This window comes from Branchiostoma floridae, chromosome 1 (genome assembly GCF_000003815.2).
Source record: "Branchiostoma floridae strain S238N-H82 chromosome 1, Bfl_VNyyK, whole genome shotgun sequence".
In the NCBI taxonomy this organism is placed as follows: domain Eukaryota; kingdom Metazoa; phylum Chordata; class Leptocardii; order Amphioxiformes; family Branchiostomatidae; genus Branchiostoma; species Branchiostoma floridae.
In genome coordinates this window covers 28,864,572-28,888,732 of record NC_049979.1, presented here as the reverse complement: position 1 = coordinate 28,888,732, position 24,161 = coordinate 28,864,572, and the positions used below count along the sequence as shown (strand labels likewise).

General features: G+C 43.3%; 1 protein-coding gene and 1 pseudogene across 3 annotated transcripts in view; both read right to left on the bottom strand.

The window, feature by feature from the left end:
- Window positions 1-2,717: 2,717 nt before the first annotated feature.
- On the bottom strand, window positions 2,718-5,282 carry LOC118412896 (annotated as a pseudogene).
- A 192-nt stretch (window positions 5,283-5,474) lies between these two features.
- LOC118412866 (phthiocerol synthesis polyketide synthase type I PpsC-like) overlaps window positions 5,475-24,161 on the bottom strand; it is a 39,724-nt gene continuing 21,037 nt past the window's right edge. For all 3 annotated transcript variants that reach the window (XM_035815934.1, XM_035815919.1, XM_035815928.1), the window contains 6 exons: window positions 16,505-17,994; window positions 15,353-15,446; window positions 7,780-14,976; window positions 7,320-7,481; window positions 7,014-7,166; window positions 5,475-6,872 (listed from right to left, as the gene is read on the bottom strand). In XM_035815934.1, coding sequence (XP_035671827.1) covers window positions 7,015-7,166; window positions 7,320-7,481; window positions 7,780-14,976; window positions 15,353-15,446; window positions 16,505-17,851 — 8,952 coding nt within the window. In that variant the 5' untranslated portion in view covers window positions 17,852-17,994 and the 3' untranslated portion in view covers window positions 5,475-6,872; window position 7,014. The remainder of the gene's footprint in view (window positions 6,873-7,013; window positions 7,167-7,319; window positions 7,482-7,779; window positions 14,977-15,352; window positions 15,447-16,504; window positions 17,995-24,161) is intronic.

The following is a 24,161-nucleotide window of genomic DNA, read 5'->3' as shown; positions in this document are numbered from 1 at the left end:
CTACCGGATAGAAGGCAGTGAGCTCACGGCACTCAATGAGTGAATGGTCTCTATAGTATGTACCCCAGTGAACGCATGGTCCTTTCGGCGCTCATAGACTCTATGGTATGGACAGGACATACCGGATTGACCCCTTGGCGCTCACTGACTAAATTGACTGTATGGTGCGTACCGGGTTGAACCTTTGGTGCTCCCGGCCTAAACTGAATTGATAGTTTGTATTTAACTTACCCGGTTGAAGCTTTGGTGCTCCCGGCCTAAAGTGAATTGATAGTTTGTACCGGGTTGAAGCTTTGGTGCTCCCGGCCTAAAGTGAATTGATAGTTTGTATGTAACTTACCGGGTTGAAGCTTTGGTGCTCCCGGCCTAAAGTAAATCGATAGTTTGTATGTAACTTACCGGGTTGAAGCTTTGGTGCTCCGCGGCCTAAAGTGAATTGATATTTTTTATGTGACTTACCGGGTTGAAGCTTTGGTGCTCCCGGCCTAAAGTGAATTGCAAGTTTGTACCGGGTTGAAGCTTTGGTGCTCCCGGCCTAAAGTGAATTGATAGTTTGTATGTAACTTACCGGGTTGAAGCTTTGGTGCTCTCGGACTAAAGTGAATTGCAACTTTGTACCGGGTTGAAGCTTTGGTGCTCCCGGCCTAAAATGAATTGATAGTTTGTACCGGGTTGAAGCTTTGGTGCTCCCGGCCTAAAGTGAATTGATAGTTTGTATGTAACTTACCGGGTTGAAGCTTTGGTGCTCCCGGCCTAAAGTGAATTGATAGTTTGTATGTAACTTACCCGGTTGAAGCTTTGGTGCTCCCGGCCTAAAGTGAATTGATAGTTTGTACCGGGTTGAAACTTTGGTGCTCCCGGCCTAAAGTGAATTGATAGCTTGTATGTAACTTAGGCTTAGATCACATTTCGCGGGGCCCGGCCGAGTAGCTTTCGTGAGGAAAAAAAAGATATAAAAGACAGCAAACTACAGAAAAGTCTACATAAAATGGACATGGACATAATTTGTGTATATTTCTAGGTATACATTTCGATTTATTTTTTCAAACACCCTGGCCGGGCCATTTTTTGGAAATGTGACCTAAGCCTTACCGGGTTGAAGTTTAGTGCTCCCGGTCTGAAGTGAATTGATAGTTTGTATTTAACGCCGTTCTACTCTCGACAGGATCCACAGACTCCAGACAGAGATGAGACGGGAGTATGGGAGGCTTCTACGCCGCCTATGTGGACCTTAAGCAAGCCTTTGACTCCGTGGATAGGAAATTCTCTGCGGAAAATCTTTAAGATCCTGGAGGTCCCTGCAAAGTCGCTCTTCTCCGACACAATCTCCGGCGTAAGAGTTAATGGGATGCTGTCGAACACATTCCTTATAAACAGCAATGTCCGGCAAGGATGCGTTTTGTGACCTACCAACTTCACCACCGCCATCAACCATGTATTGGGAAGTACTGTGGACCAGAGCGCCTGTGGAGCGAGCTTTTGCAATGTTACTACTAGTATCTTTGATTTGAATTATGCTGACGATGTGGCCATTCTTGCCGGATTAGTTCAGACCCTCCACCTCGGCTTCAAGGTTATGAATAAAGCAACCAAACCACTTGGGCTAATGATCAGTTGGAACGAAACAAAGATCCAAAGCCTTCGAGACTTTTAACCGCCTCCAGCTACATCGGTTATCAGTATCCAGGAGGTTGAAGTGGTGGTTAAGTTCAGCTACCTTGGTGGTATCTTGACCTCTGATTGCAAAAACACAACAGACATAAGGACCCGCATTGGCCGTGCCACTGCAGCAATGGCAGACCTCGCCAACCAGCCTGATCAACATGCGTCTCTCCCTCCACAGGCGCAGAAATCTGGTACCTGACAGCCACTCAAGAGCGGCTTCTGAATGCCTTTGACGACAAGTGTCTGCGAAGGATACTGAGACTCCAGTGGTACAACTTCAACTCGTTCGCCAGCTGACCAACCAGCCAAACTAATCCGATCAGCCCACCTCTGTCTATTTGGCCACATTGCCAAAACAACTCCACCTATTGAGCACTGGTCCCGCCTTACGGTCTGTATTTTGCACTGTCGGACGTAACCACTACGTGGCCTCGTGGGAAAATTCTGCGGGTACCGGCTTGTTTTGGGGCACGGCACGACTTAGAATAAACCCCGGACCTGGTAACAAATGGTCGCCGTTCGCTTCCATGAGCTTAAGACTCTGGCGGTATCCGGCAGTCCACCGGGACAAGTTTGTGGCTTCCGTGGGACACCCTGCAGCTACCATCTTATAAAATTGCGCATGGCGCGGGTTAAAATCAGCCCTGGACCTGGTAACAAGTAGACGCCGTTCGCTAGTCTATATATGGCCTACTTCGGTCAATATTTACCATGGTAAAATCCTAATTGATATCAGCCTACAGCGTCGACTGTGGCTTAAAAGTCTGCCAAATGGGGCACATCTGTAGGCTGACTCAGGTCTGTTGCAGAGTTCTTTTCACAGGTTCCGCTTTTCTTCTGCCATGCGCATCAGTCTGGTTCCCCCTGATTTTAGCTGCCTGGACAGCGTGGATCTCCAGCTGGATCTGTCATTTGCAAGGTCCTCCCAGTGCTCTGTGTCAAGATCAAAAGCCCTCTTGCAGACATCTTTGAAACGCAGCTGTGGCCGTCCGGTGTTTCTCTTTCCTGAGATCAGTTCTCCGTAGAGTAGGTGTTTGGGGATTCCGAACTTACCAAACGTCACCACATGGTGACAGGGAAGTCCTGTGGGTTCTTTGAGGTATTGAATATTGTTTGTACCTTTACTAGCCAAAGACGCGGTACAATGAAGGTACAATGAGTTGGCAAACATTGGGGAGTTTGCTGCTAGCAGCTGTTGCAGCCACTCAAAAGACTGAGACTTTTTTGTACCCTTTTATAGGAGGAAATTTAGCACTGCTAACTGCACGATCTTTTTACTTGGACGATAATATAAGAATACCAGCAAGTATTCTGTCTGTCAAGTGGGTATACATGCCACCGTGGCAGTACTAAATTAACGTGTAACAGTGGCCATAACCGCGACCCTGTGTAGTATCGTGAGAATGGGTACCTATTTGGAGTTGCCCACAGTACTATAGCAGCTTATAATCAATCAATCAATTAATCAACCAATCAATCAATCAATCAATCAAAAAGTAATGGCACATCTTCGGATCTGATTACGTGTGACCCTAAACGTGCAAGATATACGTGGCCTGTTGATGTACCTCCACATACGCATGGCGTCGCTGCTTTTAGCTGTGACGTACATACCCCTTCAACACATCAACTGTGTTTTTTCATAAAGGCCACATATCTTTGTTTGTTTTCAGGGCACTCTTACAGTGAACCCTCAATTTTGTAAAATGTACATGTGTGTTGATTTATTGTTGATCAAAACCGCACAATCTTCTTTTTTGGTTGCTGCTGGCAGTAGCCCGCCAGTACTCTGACAAAGTCATGGTAATTAAACTGTCCGTCTGAGTCCACGTCAGCTAGCTTAAGGAGCTCGTCCACTTCGCGGTTGGTCATCCTGTCGCCGATGTGCGTCAGGAGGTGTCTCAGTTCATGGGCCGACACGTACGTACCCGAGCCCGTCCCGGTCGAACACCCTCAGCGCCTCGCTGAGCATCTCCTCGCTGTAGGCTGCGGCCGTGTCCTTGAGCTGGTGGGTCATGAGCTGCACGAACTCCGGGAAATCGATGGTGCCGCTCCCGTCCGTGTCCACCGAGTCGATCAGCTCCACCACCTGCAGGTCGGTCGGGTTCAGGCCCAGGGACCGCATCACGTTGATGAGCTCCTTTCCGTCGATCGTTCCGCTGCGGTCACGGTCAAATTCCCAGAAGGCCTGCGCATGCGTGTGGACAAGCAGGAGATATGGAAATGGTTTGTTTCTTGTGAAAAATAACCCACAATACAAAGAAATAATACAACCCAAAACCGTACATACGAATTCTATGTACCACTCGTTGTACTCCACTTTGTTTCCTTATGTTTATTTTTCTATTAAATCTTCATTATCGAGCAAATGAGTCTTAGTAAGGATACTACAAACAATATTCAAAACATGTCACAGTATTACGACTTGTAAACTACTTTTATTGAAGAATAATGCAACCATACTCCATACACTTAGAAATATGTGCCTTGATGCCACAGCAAGTAGATTTTATGGAAGACATCCTTTGCAGATTTAATGGGAGATTGCAAAAAAAAAAACTGGGCAAAAAACAAGCTGGTTAGATTGTCAAAATAGACACCATAGACGTTGTAACAAGAATTGAAGCAACAAAAACATGGTATTACAGCTAACAAGTCTTTTATTTCTGTATTCAAGAGGTGCACTAAGTGACACTAGTGTGGTAGACTGGTTATCAATTACAGTACTATGGCTATGGCTATCACATTTTCGTACTTTCTCGTCATGTTCACCATCTCCGGAGGGAAAAGTTAACGAGCACGTTGATGCCATCTGTAAAATCTACTTGCCGTGGCCTAACTACAAAATTAGATTATATGATGGAGCATCATATTTGACAAACGTTTGTGATGTACGTGACTGTTCAACACAATAATCCACCACACCCCAACTTAAACCACTTGACATATCGGCAACCACTCACTGATGGTCAATTTCCCAGAAGGTCTCTGCTTGTCTGCTACGCGACAGTGACGTTACTACCACAGAAACCCCCACCCCAACCCACTTCACTTTCCCACTAAAACATCGACGTCTATGTGACCAACCTGTCGCAACTCGTCGATCTCTTCCTTTGGCATGTCCTTCGGGAGTCTCGTCTTTACAGACTTCTTTGTGAACGACATCGCGGGCTACAATATCCCAATGTGTCGTCTCCCGGTTTTACAGAGTGCTGCCTTCACTGCGCCGTGTTCGCCTGTTCGTCTCTCCTTGCCGAGGTCAAAGATACATATACGGACACTGACAGGGCGACGCCACTCCCGGGGGAATGTCCAAAAAGGCGTTGTTAGTGACACAGAATTAGGAGTTGTTGCCCATTTACGAAATTTGGGAGTAAGGAGGATTGAATGTGGGATCAGGGGCAGGGAGAGCTGGTATGTAGAGTATTTCCGTGTGTTGGAGTGCCCTTCTAGATTGCAGGAAAGATGTATATGTAAGTTAGCTGTTGGGTAATTTGTATACTCTTTAACAGAGGGTAAAGGTCGACCATTAAATCAGTAGAGACAGTATTAAATTTATAGCTCTGCACCTTTCACGAGGCTCGCTACAAATTTCCACCGATCTCCGTCCTTCCTACTTCAGTTCTGTTGCTAAACTAGTATGGAAGCATGGCATGCTAGCTACGAGCGTCCTTCAGAAAGTGGGGGTGGAGGAAATAGCGCCTAAACTCACATTATAAAATGTAAAGCCTGCTACCAATGTCCACCTTTTGGAGCGTCAGTAGGTGCGACTCAGACATAAGGATGACAAAGCAAAAGACAAAGGCAGCTTTCACCATTTAACATGATTTTATTGTGTCACCACTGCTTAAGCTAACGTCACATTTCTAACCCGGGGACTGGCCGGACTGTTTGTGAAAATGAAAAATAGAAATGTATACACGTACGTAAAATATACACAAATCATGCCCACGACTTTTCTCTTAACGTCTTGTGTAGTTTGGCGTTTTTATGTCATACATTTTGTTCCGGAAAGCTGTCTGGCCGGGCCCAGGTTTGGAAAAGTGACGTACGCCTTAGCGAGAAATGTTTCAGGCAAGTAATAAAGTACGCATGGTATAAGATTACAAGATCTTAATTAACATTTTACGTTTCTGTGAGCATTTAACCTTACCCATGTGCCGAACCTAACAACCATGTAATCTTATAGCTCGTATGAATTTTACACTACTTCTTGGATACAATGAATCAAAATTATAGTATGTAGAGATAATGTAATGTTTAAAGTGCGCCAATACACGTATGTACATGATGAAATTGGAGCTACTTACTAGTTTCAGGGTGAAATTTTAAATGTTTTCATAGTAAAACCATACATAAATCTAAAAAAAATGAAAGCCTCTAACCTTCTGTTAAAATATTCCACAAGAAATATTCCTCAACATATGAAAACACAGACATAACTATTGACCTTGTACTCAAAACAATACATGGCATAGCCCTAACAATGACTAACATATAAAAGAGTATTTTGGAAAAAAATGTATTTGAATTAGCGTTACACAAAAATATAGTCGACTATTGGGTAGATTATAGAGATAAAATTGTGCTTGGTAAAAACACGAGATGCTAATACATAGCATTCTTCACACATGACAGCATTACGTAAATGGCATCGACGATCAAATACCACTCTTGATCATACCTAACATTCGCCCATAAACCATATTTGCATCCCTGTAATTCCGCATGTAGTTAGAAATCTAAAAGTTTTGTGTTCGAATTCCTGGTGACCCATGTAGTTATATATTTCAAGATCTTTCAACTACTTGAAGACATGTGATGCAATGAACTCTGACTTCCTGCTACAAATGTTGGCGCTTACCTCTTGTAAATTATATGTTATTACTAGAAATATTTTCGCGAGAATGCAGGATGTTTTCCTCGTAGGCTTTATCAAGCTACTCGCACACAATACTGTATCGATATCATTAGGCTCGGTCTATAGTATTGTGAGCGAGTTGATCATATTTACAATAGCAGCTAACATGTAAGGTAAGCTCTGATTGGCTACAGGCTGAACAGGAAGGGGAAGAACACACCAGCAAAACAATATCTTCTCCCTACCAGGGAAATGTGAGGGGGGCTCATGGGCGCGGGCCGTGTCTGGGCCGGGGCGAGGCTGGAGATACCTGAGTCGTGTCCGACATGAAAGGGTCTCAGTGTACCTGCAGGTCGTACAAAAAGAGATAGTGTAAACACAGACGTATCAAATTAAAACAACACGTATTTCATATCTTCTGAAAACATTGGTGCAGTTATTGATGGAATGAAGCGAATAAAACCAACATCCGACAGAATAGTAGTACCTTAAAGGTATGTGTCTTCGCTCGCTGAATCTGCTTCCGAAGCTGTGGAAACCAGGGTGCACAGGGCGTGTCTCCAGCTCTCCATGTCATCATGGGAGATGAACATAAAGGTGAAGTCTCGCAGCTTAGTCACTAAGCGGAGGCTGGGTTTTCCTGTTGAGGGTGAAGTATGTGATATCAGTGGAAGAAAAATGAATGTTGGGAAAAACTTTGCTATAGTATATTCAGCTGTAGTTACACAGTATCAAATCCAAGCAAAAGCAATCCCACATTAAAGCTGTTGTGAGATATTTTTTTATCCCCTACCTTCCGCGGTGAAACACTGTATACTTGAGATGCTTGAAACTGCAAGCTGTCTGGCCTTGTTGGAGCCCCATTGAAGGTTTGCAGTCGTTTGATTCTCCACCATCAACTGGAGCCTTCTTTTGTGGTTCCGCCCTGTAGATGTCACCTTCCTTACTATGGTACCTATGTGAAACAGGACAATACTTTAACTGGTCAGTTGAATAGAACGAGTTACGCTTTCCCATCGAGTCACAGAGACTTGGGGATTTGTGCTTTTGCTGCTAATTCTGGTTAATGTTGTATTCGTAAATAATTTGTTCTGGTCAATACTATATCGTGACTTGATTAGTTTCTATTTTACCATTGCCATGAACACATGCTTACTGCTATCTAATCAAAGCCTTCTTCTGGGCATCATTAGTATGGTATAAGGTTTTAAAAACTATTCTGTAAAAGAGAGCAGAGAAAAAAAAAGAAATACCATTTTGGAGCTTCCGCAAGAGGTCAGAGTGTAGCAGCTGCAGCTCATCCCTCCCTGGGACTCTGTCACTTCGTCCATTGACCGTTGGATAGTCAGAATGTCCATTGCTCGTCAGATGTGGTACATCAGTGGGTCGAGGATCGATCAGTCCATGAACTGCTTGCTGTTGTATGGATTTGCCATTCTTATGTGACGCTGCTTGGTTGGGTAACTGATGATTATCCCTGCCGCTCCCGGTATCGGACTTGAAGTTTAAGGCTGTCATTTCTACAGCGTTGATGATTTCCGAAAGGCTCCATTTGGGGTTTTTAAGACACGTGGAGAGCAATGAGACATAGTCGTCTACCATGCACTGTGCAACTTCTTCGTCAAACAACGACTTTGAGTACCGGACGCCACAGGTGATATCTTTCGTGTTGGTGTCTTGGAACAAATGGAGGACAAAATCTTCTGGAAAGTCATGGTAACCGTTCCTGAGTAATCTAACTCTCTTACCAGTGGCACCATTGAACATTTGGTTCATACTAGTTATGTCGTTTTGAACAACTATATGTTGCATGATGGGCTCCATTGCTGGGTGCTTCTCATACGACACCATTTTCATGATTTCATCTATCGGATAGATGCCATGTTTCTTGCAATCCTGCAACTTGCGCCAATACTGCCGAATGGTGTCTTGGTAGGACTGATCTTTGTTCGTGAAGGAGGCACTCAATGGTAAGTGGTGCTGAAAGAGACCATGGACATTGGAGAATTGTGGAGCTAACATCCTCATGTCAAATGGACATGCGATCACGATGTCGTCGTGTTTGGTGTAGATGTGCAGTAGGAGCTGATATGTGGTAGCCATAATGCTGTACACAGTGGTGCGAACGGCCTTCGCGTATTCCATAAGGCTGCGGACCTGTTCCTTGGGCAGATTAACCTCGAGTGAGCCGCCTCCTGAGCAGAAGGTTGATGGTCTCGGCTTGGCAAATTGAAGATTAATGGATGGAATAGTAGGAGGCAGGGCTGCCCTCCAAAACTCTCGTAGCTCCTTCTGGTTCTGCTGAAGGTAGGAGTAGTAGTATTGTATGAAAGCACCATACGTCAGTGTTGTCATCGGCTTCTGGAGAGATTTCTTTCTCAAATTTGATTTCATGATTTGTGCAAAGTCCCTAAATAGTATGTTGAAGCTGGTTGTATCTGTTGCGATGTGATGCAAGACAAGTCCAACCACAGCACTCCTATTTCCAGTGGGGGCAACGATGCACCTTGCTGGGTACTCCTTGTCAAGTTGGAAGGGTACTTTGGTTCTCTGGAACACCTCTTCTTCGGCCTCGTTCTCTTGATATCCAGTCAATATGTCGATGTCAGTAGCGCCTTCAATTTCGTTGTAGTACCTTGCCTGCACTCCACTGTGATATTGTGCATCATTCAAGACATGGTAGGTTGACCTCAGTGTCTCATGGCGGTCCATCAGCTGGCGAAAGATGGATCGCCAGCTTTCGACATCAGCAGGGACATTCTTTGTACGAAACATGACGTACAGATTTGTGTTGCTGAAACGGGGATCTTTCAGTTGGTATTGGAGATACGCAGCTGCCTTATGTATAACAGGTGCAGACCGGATAGGAGTCATAGCAGTGCTAATCTCGGTCGGACTTGGTTGCATATCGATCACGTTCGGTACGTCTCTCTGGTCTGATGGTTTCACGATTACACTGTCCTCTTGTAGGATACTAGTGATTTTGTTGAGGACGTCCTGTCTTGAAGATGAGATGAAGAAATGTCCACCCTGCATAATGCACTTCCTGAACGCTTGTGTTGGAGCTGATTCATTGAAGGCAACAAGCTTCCATTTGTCAAGCAGGTCTGGGGAGATGAATGGATCATCCTGTCCGCCGAAAGCAACAACATTACACGGGAGTGGTTCATTGTGCTGGCAGATGTACGACTTGCAGATTGTTATCCCTGCCTGGATACATGGCAACAGACGTCTCAGACGAGTCGGGTTGTTAAGAACGGCTTCTGGGAGGAAGGAGAATGCTCTGGCCTCTTCCATGATCTGCTGTGTTCCCGTTGAAGGATCAAACAAAATGGGCGATACCCTTAGTTCCTGTGGATGTGGGTAGGGTAGAGATGGAGCATACCATCCTCCAGCAAAGAGATGAGAAGGGCATGTACTGCCTTCCGCGTGGAGCAAATGTGCAACCTCAAATGCTATGAGTGCACCCATACTGTGACCATAGAATGCAATCGTCTTGTCGAGCATTATCATCTCCATGATTTGAGCCCCGAGTGTGCCAACAATGTGCTGCAGACTGTTGATAGGAGATTCCTTTTCTCTACTTTCCCATCCCGGCAGAGTGGCGACCACAACCTCAATGTTGTGTTTTGCAAAATGCTCTCCCCACTGGTGAAAGAGGGATGGACCTCCACCATTTGCAGGAAAGCAGACGAGTGTAAGGGTTGGGTCTTGGATGTTACCAAAGAAATGAAGCCACGAGTCTACTTCGGCAGCTGCCTCTGGGTTGTGGGAGCCACTTGTTGTTCCCTGGTTACCCGCTTGGTTGAGCATCTTCTCATAGATGGATTCACTCAGAATCTTGACGGTCATTTTGTCACTCAGGAGTTCTACGGATGTAACTGTCACTTCAAACTTGTCTGCTATTTCGTTGCTCATGTCCACAGACAAGAGGGAGTCCAGCCCGAGGGATACTGGGCTTATTTCATCGGTGATTTCAGCCGGGTCTTCGATGCCAAGTTGTTGGCATATGTAAGCAATCAGCTCTCCTTGTATGATGCTTAGGCCGTTTTCTTTGCTTTGTGCAAGAATTTTGTCAGAAAGGGATACTGACCCACTGAGCACGTCACTGGGTACTAATGTAGTGAATCGGGAAAAGCTGGTGTCAGGAGCCTGTAGGTGTTGCAGTACCATCGACTTGTGGGTACTGCAATACTTTCGAATATCAAACGTTGCAGTGATCCCAAAATGAGGATACCCGTTTTCCATCATGCAGCCAAGGATTTCCAATGCATCCTGCGGTGAAATGCTTTGCACACCCATCTTCTCCCACATTTTGACAAGACCGGATCTCTCTGCGAACCCAACAGTGTTGATAACACCAAAACTAGCGACTGTCGCAGGCAGACCCTCCTGTCGTCTGGCTTCCCCCAGTGCTATCAGTGTGCTGTTAGCTGCACAGTAGCCGACCTGCCCCGTGTTACCAAATAGAGCAACGACTGAAGAGATGAGGACAAAGTATTTTAGCTTGAGTTGTAACTTCTTTGTTTCATCATGCAAGATCACAGCACCAACTGCCTTTGGAAGCATGACCGATTTCCAGTCATCTTGTGTTGTCTGATCAATCAATTTGTCTGCATAAACCGCTGCACAGTGAAAGATCCCCTCTATAGGTGGCATTGTGTCCCGCACCAACACCAGTGCTTCTTCAACAGCTTTCCGGTCGGTAACATCTACTTTCATCACCTTGACATCAACAGACTTTGCAGAGAATGCCTCCAGCTTCAGTTTGGCTTCATCATTTGGTTCACTTCTTGCGAGGACGACGAGATGGTGTGCCCCACTCTTAACCAGCCATTCCAGGAGGGCAAGACCAAAGCCTTTCAGACCTCCCGTGACAACGTATGTGGCATTGTCGACAACGTGAAACTGGTTTTGCTTGATGTCTAGACCCAGCTGAACTTCCCCAGCGTCGATGATCACTATGTCGGGTATCTTCAATGCTTTCTGTTGTTGGTGCAAGGTTTGCGAGAGAGAGGACAGTTCCGTGGTGGTTTGTACAGATGGTGCGAGTGAGTAAAGCGTGCCTTGTGACTGATCAAATTTTGAGAGAAGGTGTTGAATATCGGTTGCAATGGCAAAAAGGGATGATTCCCCATAGCAAATATTCAAAGGGTCCACTGTGATATATTTGATGTTCTTTGGTAGTTGGTCCATCAGGATTGGCGAACTTCCCAGATTGACCAAAGTTCCATAGGCTTGCAGCTTCCTTGCAGCTTGTAGGGCAACATCTCCTGCTCTATCTCCTTTGGGTAAGAACACAACATTCGCATGTTGGTCAGGGATGTCTTCGTCTATCTTGTCAAATGTAGTGACTGTTGTTGATAACATAGGTGAGCAGGACTTGATTGTGTTACCAACATTTCCGACTGCACCTGCCACAACACGGACTTGGGCCTTTTGGTGTAGTGCTAGTGAGGCATAAGCCATAGCTTCCTTGTCATTCTCATCTGTCAGGAATACAACCACTTTATCTTCTTCACATACTGTCTGGACCTTCTGGAAGAAAACAAATGCTGGCAACAAGTCTTTGACTATTGCAACTGCATTGTCCCAAGAGAGAGAACTTGGTACAGGCACCAGTTGTTTCATCTGCATGTTCATTTGTGGAGTGATGCAGCCCATGACGACTCCCATCACCCTTGACCCTTCATCGATCATCATTGCCTTTGGTATGTGATGTGCAGTCCCGCAAATGATGTGGATATCCTTGGTCATATCATCATGTCTCTCCAACAGGTCTGCGAACGGGGACACGGCAAAGGCCTCAAGCTTAACTGTAGCTTCGATTTGTGTTGGTGTCTTTAAACTTGTTTGAGCTTTGCAGAGCTTCTTTCCGTTCTGTCTTTGTTTAGGGTCAAAAGCCCATACTTCTTCAGGTGAACATGTTGTGAGAATCTGGTCAGGTTTCATGGAGCTCAGTCTTCGGGCGTACAACTGAACGTGCTGATGACCTGACGAACTGTCACTTCGAGCCGCGATTTCATTTTCCCTCGGACTGGCCTGCAAGACAGTCAGAATCTCTGCGGCGGCATCAGAAAAGCTTTCATGTGGTGTCAAGTCAACTGCTTTGACCTTGAACTGTGGGTATTCTTGGGATATCGATAGGCAGAGAGATGATGCACTTGCCAGGAACGGGCTGACGATATCTTGCTCTTGTACCGACGATGATCCACGTGTGAATATCCAAAGTGTTGGGGGGTTATCACCTTGTGAAAAATGCTTGAATGTGGAAAGGCATTTGAAGGATTGCAAAATTTGAGCCTGGCGGTTTTCTGGATCTTCTGTTTGCTCTTGTTTATCAGAATCACACAGCACAATAATGTGATCCAAATCATTGCATTCTTGCATCATGTCAGTCAAAACCCCTTTGCTGCCTTCACCTTCAGTCTGGACTTTGTGGTTCATCGAGTCTACTGCACATCCCAGCTTGTCTTGTAGTGCTGAACTCACTCTTGAGCCAAAGCCCTCATTTTCATGTAGGATCAGTACATGTTTGTATTTAGGTGCCTGCTCTTCCGTATGTTCTTCCTGGACAAGGGGTTCCCACTGAAGATTCCAAAGTCTGATTCCAGAGGATGAACCTGCTTCGATATCCTCAAACATGAGCTCTTCGACTTCGCAAATGACATGATGACCGCTTACATCAGTCACTGTGATGTCCACCACTCTGCGTTCACCTTTCCTTGAAATTCTGAAGTAGAGACTGGCCTTTGATGGCATTTTGTCGAACATGCACAGAGATTTCATGGAGAAGGGAACTCGCTTTGATGGTGTCTTTCCAGTATGTTTGTCATTGAGGAGTGATAAGCATGCAAATGTGTGTAGAAATGTGTCCATGAATGCAGGATGGTAGATGTACCGTCCAAACTCACGCGAAATCTCTTCTGGTGCCTCTGCGGTAACCAGGGCTTCTTCGTAGCTCTCAGATGCCGCGCATGAAGTAACACAGTGGAACGAACTACCGAGATGAAAGCCAGCTTCCTTTGCAGCTTCATAGATCTCTTCGTTTGAGATAGTTTTCGAACACTTTTCTGCAACACTTGTAAGGAGATTGGTGGAGTCAGTTGACTGTTTCATGTCTCTCTTGTGCACTTCTGCCGTGGCATGAAGGACCCATGAACCGGAGGCATCTTTGCTGTACAGGCCAAATTGCTTTTCACTCGCACTTCTGTGTTGAAGTGTCGATTTGATGACTGCTTCTGATGTGGGAGCAAACATGAAACGCTTGAAGTGAAGGTTTGTCAGCATGAGCGGATATTGATCCTCATAGATCTCTGACGCTGCTGCCAGTGCTGTCTCCATATATGCCGCAGCGGGGACGACCACGTTTCCATCTAAGATGTGGTGTTTTAACCAAGGTACAGATTCTTCCGAAAGATTAGAGCACCAAACCTTTGACTTTTGGTTGTTCCTCCCTTCGGCGGTCTCCTGTACTTGCCCGAGTAAAGGATGCAAACTTGGAGGAAACTTGTATCGTGTTGAGCTGGCTTCTGTCCCGGCATTGCACAGAACCCTTTGCCAAGGATATGCTGGGATGTCGTGAACAAGTCGGTGTTTTCCCTCGAAGGCAGGGCGGAAGTTTACCGGGTAACCCTTCACATGTAAGGTTCCTGTTGTCACCAGTATGTGCTCATAGTCATTGGCTGCTGAAGATGTATCTCGCGGCCGCAGTAGTGTGGGTATGATGTTTTGCTTTGTGTTCCGAGAGTTGATGGTGCTGATGACATCTCTCAAAGCCGGACTTAAGGCGGGATGAGCTCCTATCTCAACAAAGGTGCTGTAGCCGTCCTGCAGGAGAACTTGTGCTGACTGCATGAAGCGGACTTGCTGTCTGATATTTGTCCACCAGTAGTGGGCTGTGTTAGTGATCTCAGGTGACAGCCATTTGTTTGTCACCGTGGATATCATGGGGATCTGTGCTTCTGTTATTCTAGTGGAAGCTGAAAGAACGCTTAGCTTTGTGAGAATGTCATTCCTCACTTGCTCCTGCTGGTAGCTGTGAAAGGCGTTATTTACTTTAAGAAGAACACCTTTGATATCATTACTTTTCAGCTTGTTGTGGAAGCTATCCACGGCACTGACATCTCCCGAGAGCACAATCTGGTTGGGACTGTTGGTGGCAGCTACATTGATGATGTTCTTGTTCTCCTCTTTTTCCAGTAGCTCTTCTACTTCCTGAATTGGGTGCAGTACGGCTAGCATTTTGCCATGACCGCTTGTCTTGCTGAGCTCCTTTCCTCTGTGGTAGATCACTCGCACGGCATTTTCAAAACTCAAGAGACCAGCAGCGTACGCTGCCGCGACTTCTCCAACACTGTGGCCAATGATGGCATCGGGTATGACGTCATACTGTTTCAACAGCTCTACCAAACCGATCTGTACTGCGCATATGCAGGGCTGTGCGATGTCTGTACACAAAAACAACATTATTTTGTTTTGTGTTGAAGGGCTGATTGGCAGTCTCCACCCTTTTGGGGTATATATACACAGATGCAGATTCATATGCATTTTTGTGACGTAGACAAAATGTGGTGCGTTTAAAAGATGCTAAAAACCAATATTTGGATTATGATCTAAAACAAAGCAGAAGCAGTAAGGAACAGAAAACAGTTTACGAAATTGCCCTATTTAACATATGTTGATGAATCATACCTTTCAGAATGTTTTAGTTTGGAGAAAATTCTTGGGGGCTACCAATGGATTGGGAAAGGCAACAAAGAAAACATACTAGTTCCAAAGTTCTCAAATATTCTCTTCTGCACTGCAACATACATAGCATCTTACCTGTTCTGTTGATCTTCTCTGGATCTGTCTCCTTTGTCAACATGTCGGCTATGGACCAGTCAGCTCCAAGTGTCTTTAGCACATCTTCAAATCGCTGAAGAGGGAACAAAATAGCCCAATGACTGATGGTTGCAATATCGGCTTGCAACATGCTGACACACGTAACTGGTTGTCACTAATTACTAGAGTCGATTCCATATTACCGAGAGGGTGTTTCTTGCCTTTTGTTCCAACATTTTGGAAATCTTTGTAACCATCTAACTGTGATAAGTAACTGTTTAGAACTATTTATAACATCTATGTGATGTTCTAAATATTTCTATAGTATTCAAACATGTTAGAAACATTTCTAACATCAATTACATTATTTCTGTTAGTTTCTAAACTGTTCCAACATAGATGCATCATTTGTGATCACATGTTCGAACATGGAAACAATATGTTGAAACTGGGTCAGTGGGCTGGGAAGAGGGCAATTCACACATCCCTGCCAAGTACAGGAAATTATGTCTGTCTGCCACCTTCTCACAAAAGACTCACCAGTGTATACTAAAGAAAATCTAAAAATACAAGAGCCAAACAAAGGACCAAGCTTAGCAGCGTTGTTTATGGGGTCAATAAAAGTTTTTATGGAGAGAAAAAATGACACAAAATGTTGGAACATGTTGGAACAGTAACAAAAACACATAGATGTTTGAAAATTGTTCTAAATAAAGAGATAATTATATCATTACTTTCCCAAATGTTCCAACAAATATAAAAAGGTTCAAACATGTTTAAACTTTCATTTTGAAATGTTTAAACAATTTTGAACTTATGTGACTGAAATGTTCTTTTACTCAAAATAGTTCAAACTTACTACAAATATTATTTTAAAACCATCTCGGTGACTTGGAATTGACTCTAATGGATAACAAATATGTAAAAATACACATTTACATGCAAGGAAAGGACTATATTTCTTCTTGAGATGTCACTATGATGGAAGTCTTAAATAAGTTGCGATAAAATACTAATGGGAAATGCAAAGTGAGAGAATACTGATGGTAGACTGTTGGTGTTGATGGAGAATTATGATTAAGAGTGAGATATTGATGACATTTTATGCAGTACACAAATCACACAATAATTGTTTGCTGTCAATGCGCATACCCGTATCACGTCGATGAACACTGGATCCTCCAGAGCAAGTTTTCTGGCCATCCCCCACCACTGCGTTCCCATCCCTGAGAAGACGAAGGCCATCTTGCCACGCTCAGCTCCATCGGGAACTTTTCCATCCACAGCGGTCTTCAGCTTTTCTTCTTTCTTCAAGAGGTTGAGCTTTTCAACAGCATCACGAGGCCCGTTGACAACTATTGCTAGTCTTTCTGCATGGTGTTGGTACCGGTTTGCAGCAGTGTACAGGCTCTGTGAGAAGCGGTCTTCATTGAAAGCTATGGTGTCTGCGATGAAAGAGATCCAATGTTCTACTTGTTCCTTCAAAGCAGCCTTTGTGTTCCCAGACAGGACCATGATGGTGTTTGAGTCATGTCTTGTTCCTTCCTTGCCACTGTGAATGGCCCTGTCACAATCAGCTATGGCTGGATGCTGTTCACGAGATGGGGACGCCTCCAGGATGAGATGAGCATTAGCGCCACCAAAGCCGAAAGAGCTGCAGCCTGCAAGCCTTGTTCCAACCCCCTCCCATTGTACCAAAGAACTGGGAACCTTAATGTTTAGCATGTTGAAATGTATGTCCGGATTTGGTGATGAAAAGTGCACCACCCTTGGGATCTGGGCTTTACTGATCATGAGTGCCAGCTTGATGATTCCCGCTACACCTGCAGCGCCCTCCGTGTGTCCGAAGTTGGACTTCACTGAGCCAATGTAGAGAGGTGGATCTTCCTTACTTCGTCCTCTTCCAAGAATCTGACCCAGCGCATTTGCCTCTGTTCTGTCACCAACCTTGGTACCAGTTCCATGTGCCTCCACATACTGGATACCATGAGGATGTACTTTGGCTGCTGCACACGCTTTCTCAACAAGGTCCAGTTGAGCGTCGTAGCTGGGGTTCGCGATGCCTGGTGTTCTCCCATCATTGGTAAGGGTTCCTCCTCTGATGACAGAATAGATCCTGTCACCATCTGCCAGTGCTCTTGACAGTGGCTTGAGGACAACTACACCGGCCCCCTCACTTCGGCAATACCCATCTGCAGAGGCGTCAAAGCTCTTACACTTTCCATCTGGTGACAACATCCCTGCTTGGCAGAAGCCTACAGTGGTTCCTGGCAACAGCATCAAGTTGACACCCCCAGCTATGGCCATGCTGCAGTCTCCTTTTCTTATAGCTTCACTGGCAAGGTGGATGGAGTACAATGAGGAGGAACAGGCAGTGTCTACAGAGAAGCTGGGACCATGGAGGTCAAACTCGTAGGAGATACGGTTGGCCACCATGCATGAGTTTGTGCCAGAGTTTGTGTATTGTCTGATGTTCGAAAAGGGGTTGACGGTCATCATGAGGTATTCACTTGAAGTAACACCAACGTAAACACCGGTATCGGAGCCACGGAGGGATCTTGGGGGGATTCCTGCATTCTCCAAGGCCTCCCAGGTCACTTCCAGCAGCAGTTGGATTTGAGGGTCTAGATGGTTTGCTTCATCTGAGGAAAATAGTTTGCATTCACCATTTTTGTTACTAATGTATTTGGTTATCATCGACGCCATTGTAACTTAAAGATGAAGTATACTATCTTGTACCAATAGCCAAAGTTCGAAGAATTGGATATTTTCATTGAACTCGAACTTATAATCACACATAGGACAGGTAATATGTTCACAACTTGGATGTGAAACCAGCAGTTAGGACTCAAATTCGAAGACTCCTATCGAAACCCATTTTTATACATGTATCAGATGTTCTGCGACATACCAAATACGAGTACCATCCTTATTCAACCCCGACAATTAGGGCAAACACTTGTTCACATACACACACGCGAAATTGATCATACAAATTATTTTCCAACCTTCAAAATCTGTATCTAATCACGAACATCTCTACCATAGCTCATTTCCTGACTTCTTGACTTTCTCGCCTTCAAAGGTCCTACACTTATATCGATTCTTCCATGACTTAAGAAAACTATCCGTTATCCAAATCAAGACCATGGCATATATAGACGATATAAAAACAGGAGGTCCCGCCGCAGTAACAAGGAGAGCTGCTAGGAGGCTCACAAATCGTCGTGATCACAACACCAACCATTATACACCATTGATTATATACACAGTCTCCCACACGGGATAACAAGAGTTTGAAGACCTCATGCTTCCATGAAATATTTCCGAAATATCTTGTTTTATCTTTGTCTCATAGATTATAGAAATAAGGTTGTATTTAGCGTAATCTATTTAACAAGATGGTCTTCTAGATCTCTACCGAAATGGAATATGTTGTATGTGGGAAAGTCCGTTTCTCCTTGGCAGAATTCTATTTCATAATAAATGCAATTGACTATTTGACTGAATGAAATTTACATAACCTATGCATTGTGACAATTATCTAACTAACTACCTTACAAATGTTCCAAGTACGAAAGCCCGTCATTTACCGAGGAATTACGTAGCTTTCGCCATAATTATGCAGATTAGACCCTAATTTGCCTAATTGATACATGTGCCTGTAAATGTTCCACCTGCCAGAAAGTACAAATTATTATATTTCAGCCATACATAGTATGGTGAAATATATTGTATTCGTAATGTTTCTTCTTTCTTTCTTTCTTTCTTTCTTTCTTTCTTTCTTTCTTTCTTTCTTTCTTTCTTTCTTTCTTTCTTTCTTTCTTTCTTTCTTTCTTTCTTTCTTTCTTTCTTTCTTTCTTTCTTTCTTTCTCCTGTCAAATCTTCAAAGTGATTCATCTCCGCCGTTCCTGGACCGAATGACCTGAAATTTGGCACAGGAGTAGAATAGGCTAATACCTTGATTTGTTTTTCTCAGTTTTTTTTTTCATATCTGCCTGTAAAATGATTTTAGTGAGGTTTAAAGGTCATGTTTTGACCAAAACGGTATATTTTGGCCCCCTGTACCATGGTCTTACAATGGAATGACCTGAAATTTGGCGTAGATAGGCATTAGATAGTTGATAAAATGATCCAAGTAAAATTTTTGGCATAAACTACTTTAAAATGCTTAATTTCAGCACATTTCTGAGGAGAAATTGGTTTTCTTTCGGCCTCCTCCCGTGAACTCCAGTGACCCCACACACCTGCGCAGCCTGGGCTTTCGCGAGTTAATTAAATTTAATGGGGCCAGCCAATCAGCGCCGAGGAAGACGAATGCTAATTAATATTCATAAGCTGGCTTCCAATGCCGTATATACAGACAGAAACATATGCATATTACAGCCTTACAGTGGCCATACATGTGTGTGTCACCCTTTGCCCGGTTTAAAATTGTAGTTTGCGAGGATTTGGAGTTCAGACAGGGTCATTTGAGCGGTAGCGGACGGTACGCATGCATTGAACATTAGAATACAAGTCTTTGTCGTTGAATTAACCAACATTCCGCATGGCGATATCAATCATTTTCGGCAGAGTTAACTTTAATAGGGTTAGTTGAGACATTTGAGAAAATGTTACTTGGCGGAAAACGCGGGAAAATTGGCCAGTTTGCCTTTAGTTTTGATACGTAGGTTTGACAGTGGCGAAATTGATTATTTTCTCATCAATATTTCGTCATAATTATTTGAACTGTAAATCTAAACAATTGGCTTATATGTGCAATTTTTATATGAATAAAGATCAGTGGGTACTAAAAGTATGTGTAACTTATTGCTCTTTGTCCATAGATCAGCATTTTTTCTATAGTGGCAACATTTCTCTCACTGTACTGGAAAGAAAAGTGATGTATTTTTTCCCGAGCAAATGTAGGTACATCTAGTGTTGTTGTTGTTTTTTTATTACGTAAACCTTGTACATTCAAATTTTAAGTAACTTTAAACTGCTAACGGGAGGTGCCCCAACACGGTACGCTATTTCTTGCGCTCAAACTCATGGCGCTCCATCGCTAGTTGCCTGAGAGTGGTCAAATTTTGATGACTGAATTTTTTACTCATAGATTTGAACAACATACTTGAATAAGAAATGCATTCATGTGGTTCATGAACCTTTCGCGCTGCGTGTTACAAGCGGCAAACACTGAGAGACAATTTCGTGTATGTAACCTTCCAATTTTGTGCTACGCTGGACAGTGTGCCTAACTCGGTACGCTTTTTTTTATATTTTGCTCTCTTCAGAAGTAAGTGGTAAATCTAAGTACACAGAAAAAAATTAATAGTATGATATTTTAGCTTTCTTTTGACAGTAAAATCGTGACTGTATGTACTTCCTGTCTCACATGAGGAAGGCTGTACCTAGAACAATCCAGCTGATGTTTTACGGACAATGGGCTGAATGCGCTGATTGTGAATGCCTGACTAAAAAAACCATTACGAAAAAAAGACACCGCCAACATCAACAAAACTCTGTCTGATTATACGAAAATATCATCTACATCTCTCTGTCAAGTCTTATTTTCATAGACAGCACGAATCATTTGTTACAGTCAAATAAATCTTTGGAGCGTTCTCTAGTTTGCCACCTTCACGGCCACACTCCCTTGGGAGTACAATGGTGGCAATGTTTATGTCGCTTCCTTTTGGTTGCTTTTCTACTCAACAAACATTTGAAGACCCATATTCATAGTGTTTAATGGAGCTTTATTTATGTGTATCATGGCAGTTGTGTGACTGCTTGGATGAGTTCGTATAGTTAGCGACACGAGCCGCCAATACGCAGAGGCCGGTGACCGCAGTGATTCAGCACTGTCAACATTACCGTTAGAATTCTGCTCTTAAAAAAACATGAAGTAAATATGTTAAAGTATACTTGGAATGCAAATTAAAGCTGTGTGCATGGACTTGGTTTATTTACCTTTGTAATCAGCATAGTCAGTGGCAACAAACACGGTGTACTTATGGATAATAAGATGAGCAAAAAATCCGTACCGTCTTACGACGGCGACCGTCTTAGGGCGGCCCCCGTTAGAGTTTTAGCCCAATAAAACACTCCCAGTACCAGGGTATCACCACTGACCCCCGAAAAGAAACCCTCGAACAAGGTAGAAACTCCTATCCTCCGGGTCTCGCACGCTACGAGCAGGGAATTATAACAGTAACACAACAAGATTACGCCCGTTGGCTGTTGCATACAAAGTAAAACAATTTAACAGTGGTATGCAGGAGGATATACTTAACAAAGAAGGAAATGAAATATATAGATAAAGCCACATCAAGTTAAGTTGTTGGTCATGGAATTTTTCAGAAAAGAAATGAAGCGAAAGACCGGTAAATTTAAAAAAAAAGATTCGAGACGTCTCCATTTATGTAATGGCTCATACAAAACAAGAAGAAGATTTAAGTTTTCAGCTTGAAAAAACAAACACTCCTACTACACAGTACCTATTCTACCATCAGAGGGTAGGTTCCGGCTGTTTTTTTAACCTTTTTTTTTTAGTCGTTTTTATCGGGCTTTCTATTTTGTCATTTTTCTTGAAGTACGTCAGCCAGTAGGTTATGACACAGTAAGATATTTAAAAAAAATAGAAAGCCCGATAAAAACGAGTAAAAAAAACGTTAAAAAAACAGCCGGAGCCTAACCTCAGCTTGGAGAGTACACAGTACTTGCACCTGCTTGATAATTATCAAAACGCATGCCATACTTGAATAAAAGAAAAGTTCACGGCAATAATAAATGTACCCACATCACTAGGAGCAGATAACGGTACTTAGACGTAGTTATTGTACTGGAAATTGTTGAATGGCTTCATGTAATTTCATGATGAAAATCTTCTGAATGGAAGATGTGGTGTTTTTTTTTTTCACTTTCGGAAAAGTAGGAGCTGCCGCGATTCTAAAAAACAATTAGTTATGCATAGGGGCTCCTGTGGAAGATTATATTCTTCCATATGGGCCCGAGGCATATTGAGCAAGCTCTGTTTTTACCTGGAATCAATTCACAATATTAGTTCTCTTTTGGGGATAACTTACAGTCAAAATGTTCCATTATTGCGCAGGGGTGACTTGGAACAGTCCAATGTTGCGTGGGAATGGGTATGGCTGAAATATGCACCCAAGCAAATGTTGGCATTTCTAGTATTAATGTCCTATTTATAATATGGAAAATAGTGGAGTTACAGATTTTCCTCATGTGTTATTCACCTTAGGTCCAAATAATCAAAATCTAACTGTATTCATCTCTGTCTAACATGCCTAACGTTATATGCGGAATATCATGAACATCCATGGTGCCCTTATTCAGTTTTTCTTGGAAAAACTTAACTAAAACATCTCTGCAGTTCCAGTGCAAGCTGCTTAGAGGCCCCAAATCCTCTACCCAAGACCTATCTACATACTCTATAACCATAATGTATCCAAACGCTCTTAAGTTTTGCTGACCACAAATATCTGGAAACATCTATACCTTTCTTGGTGAATGGTATAGTCCTGTCAAGGCCGTGAATGACAACAGTAAAGTCGAAAATAGTTGAAAAAAGCGTGGTTTTTTAAAAAAACACTGGCGACGTGAGAATTAGTAAGAAGGGAATGGCGGAACGGTTTGGACTTATTCATTGAAGTAGGTATTGAAAGGTCTTAACCGAAGCTGGCATTTGGACTGGTTACCGCACAACTGAGGTTAAAAGTGATGTAGTCTAAATTTGTTAGTCATCATTAGAAATCATGGCTGAAAGTGGAAGTAATCATCACGATCTTTTAACTGCGATGAAAAATGTACTTTTTTTCTATGTACGTCATGCAAGTTGCAAGGTGAGGTCAAATTACACGCTGTGCAACTCCTGCTACCGGGCAAGCTGCATGGCCGAAATACATTAACTGCAAGTAAATCCGTCACTGTTGAAACACCTACAAATGAAACATGTCACAACAGAGTCTATGTCCTCGTTATTGGGTGTAACGCACAAATACTTTTTGTCTCATCTAATTGTCTCATTGAATATGCATATAATACTGTAACTTGCTAGCATAATCTATTTTGTATGATGGTCTTCTTAACCGAAAATGCATATATCGTATGTGTAGATGTCCAAGTTTCGCAAAATTCCATCGTTACATCCTATTATAAATTAGGCAAATGACTTACATAGTTACATACTCCGCGCATCGTCGTGTACATCAATAACTAACTTACACATGATGTGAAGTAGGTAATCCCCGCCATTAACCACTATGGAATTATTGCATTGTCACATTGATTATGCAAATTAGACCCTTATTTTTATATTTAGCATACGTTAATGCTGCACCTCCATGAATTATTTATTTTAGGTGCATAAAAATCCTATTATGGAAAACACTAGAAACACATATTTCCTCATTAATTATGTAAATTAAGTCATCATTTACATAATAAGCATACCATATCTGTAGTACATCTCTGTCTAAACTACCTGTATGCTAGATATGAAGGAAAGTTGTCGTTTCTTTGTTTAGCTATCCTCTGAAATGGCACACAGTTTTGCCTGCAAGTTCTACGGCTGTCTGCGTGCTCCAAAATCACTCCGATTCTCTACGAGTTCGTACGGAGGCGGTCCTTATACCCCCTTCACATTAGGCGCGATTCGATCGGAGGATACAGTCTGAGATCAACCGGAACCTCTAGGAGCACCTCTAAAACCCCATTATACTTTCACCCAATAAAGAAGCCTTCCTCTCCCTGATCAGTTTGCCACGCCTATAAAAGAATCTCAGCCATCATCATCTCGCCAGATTAA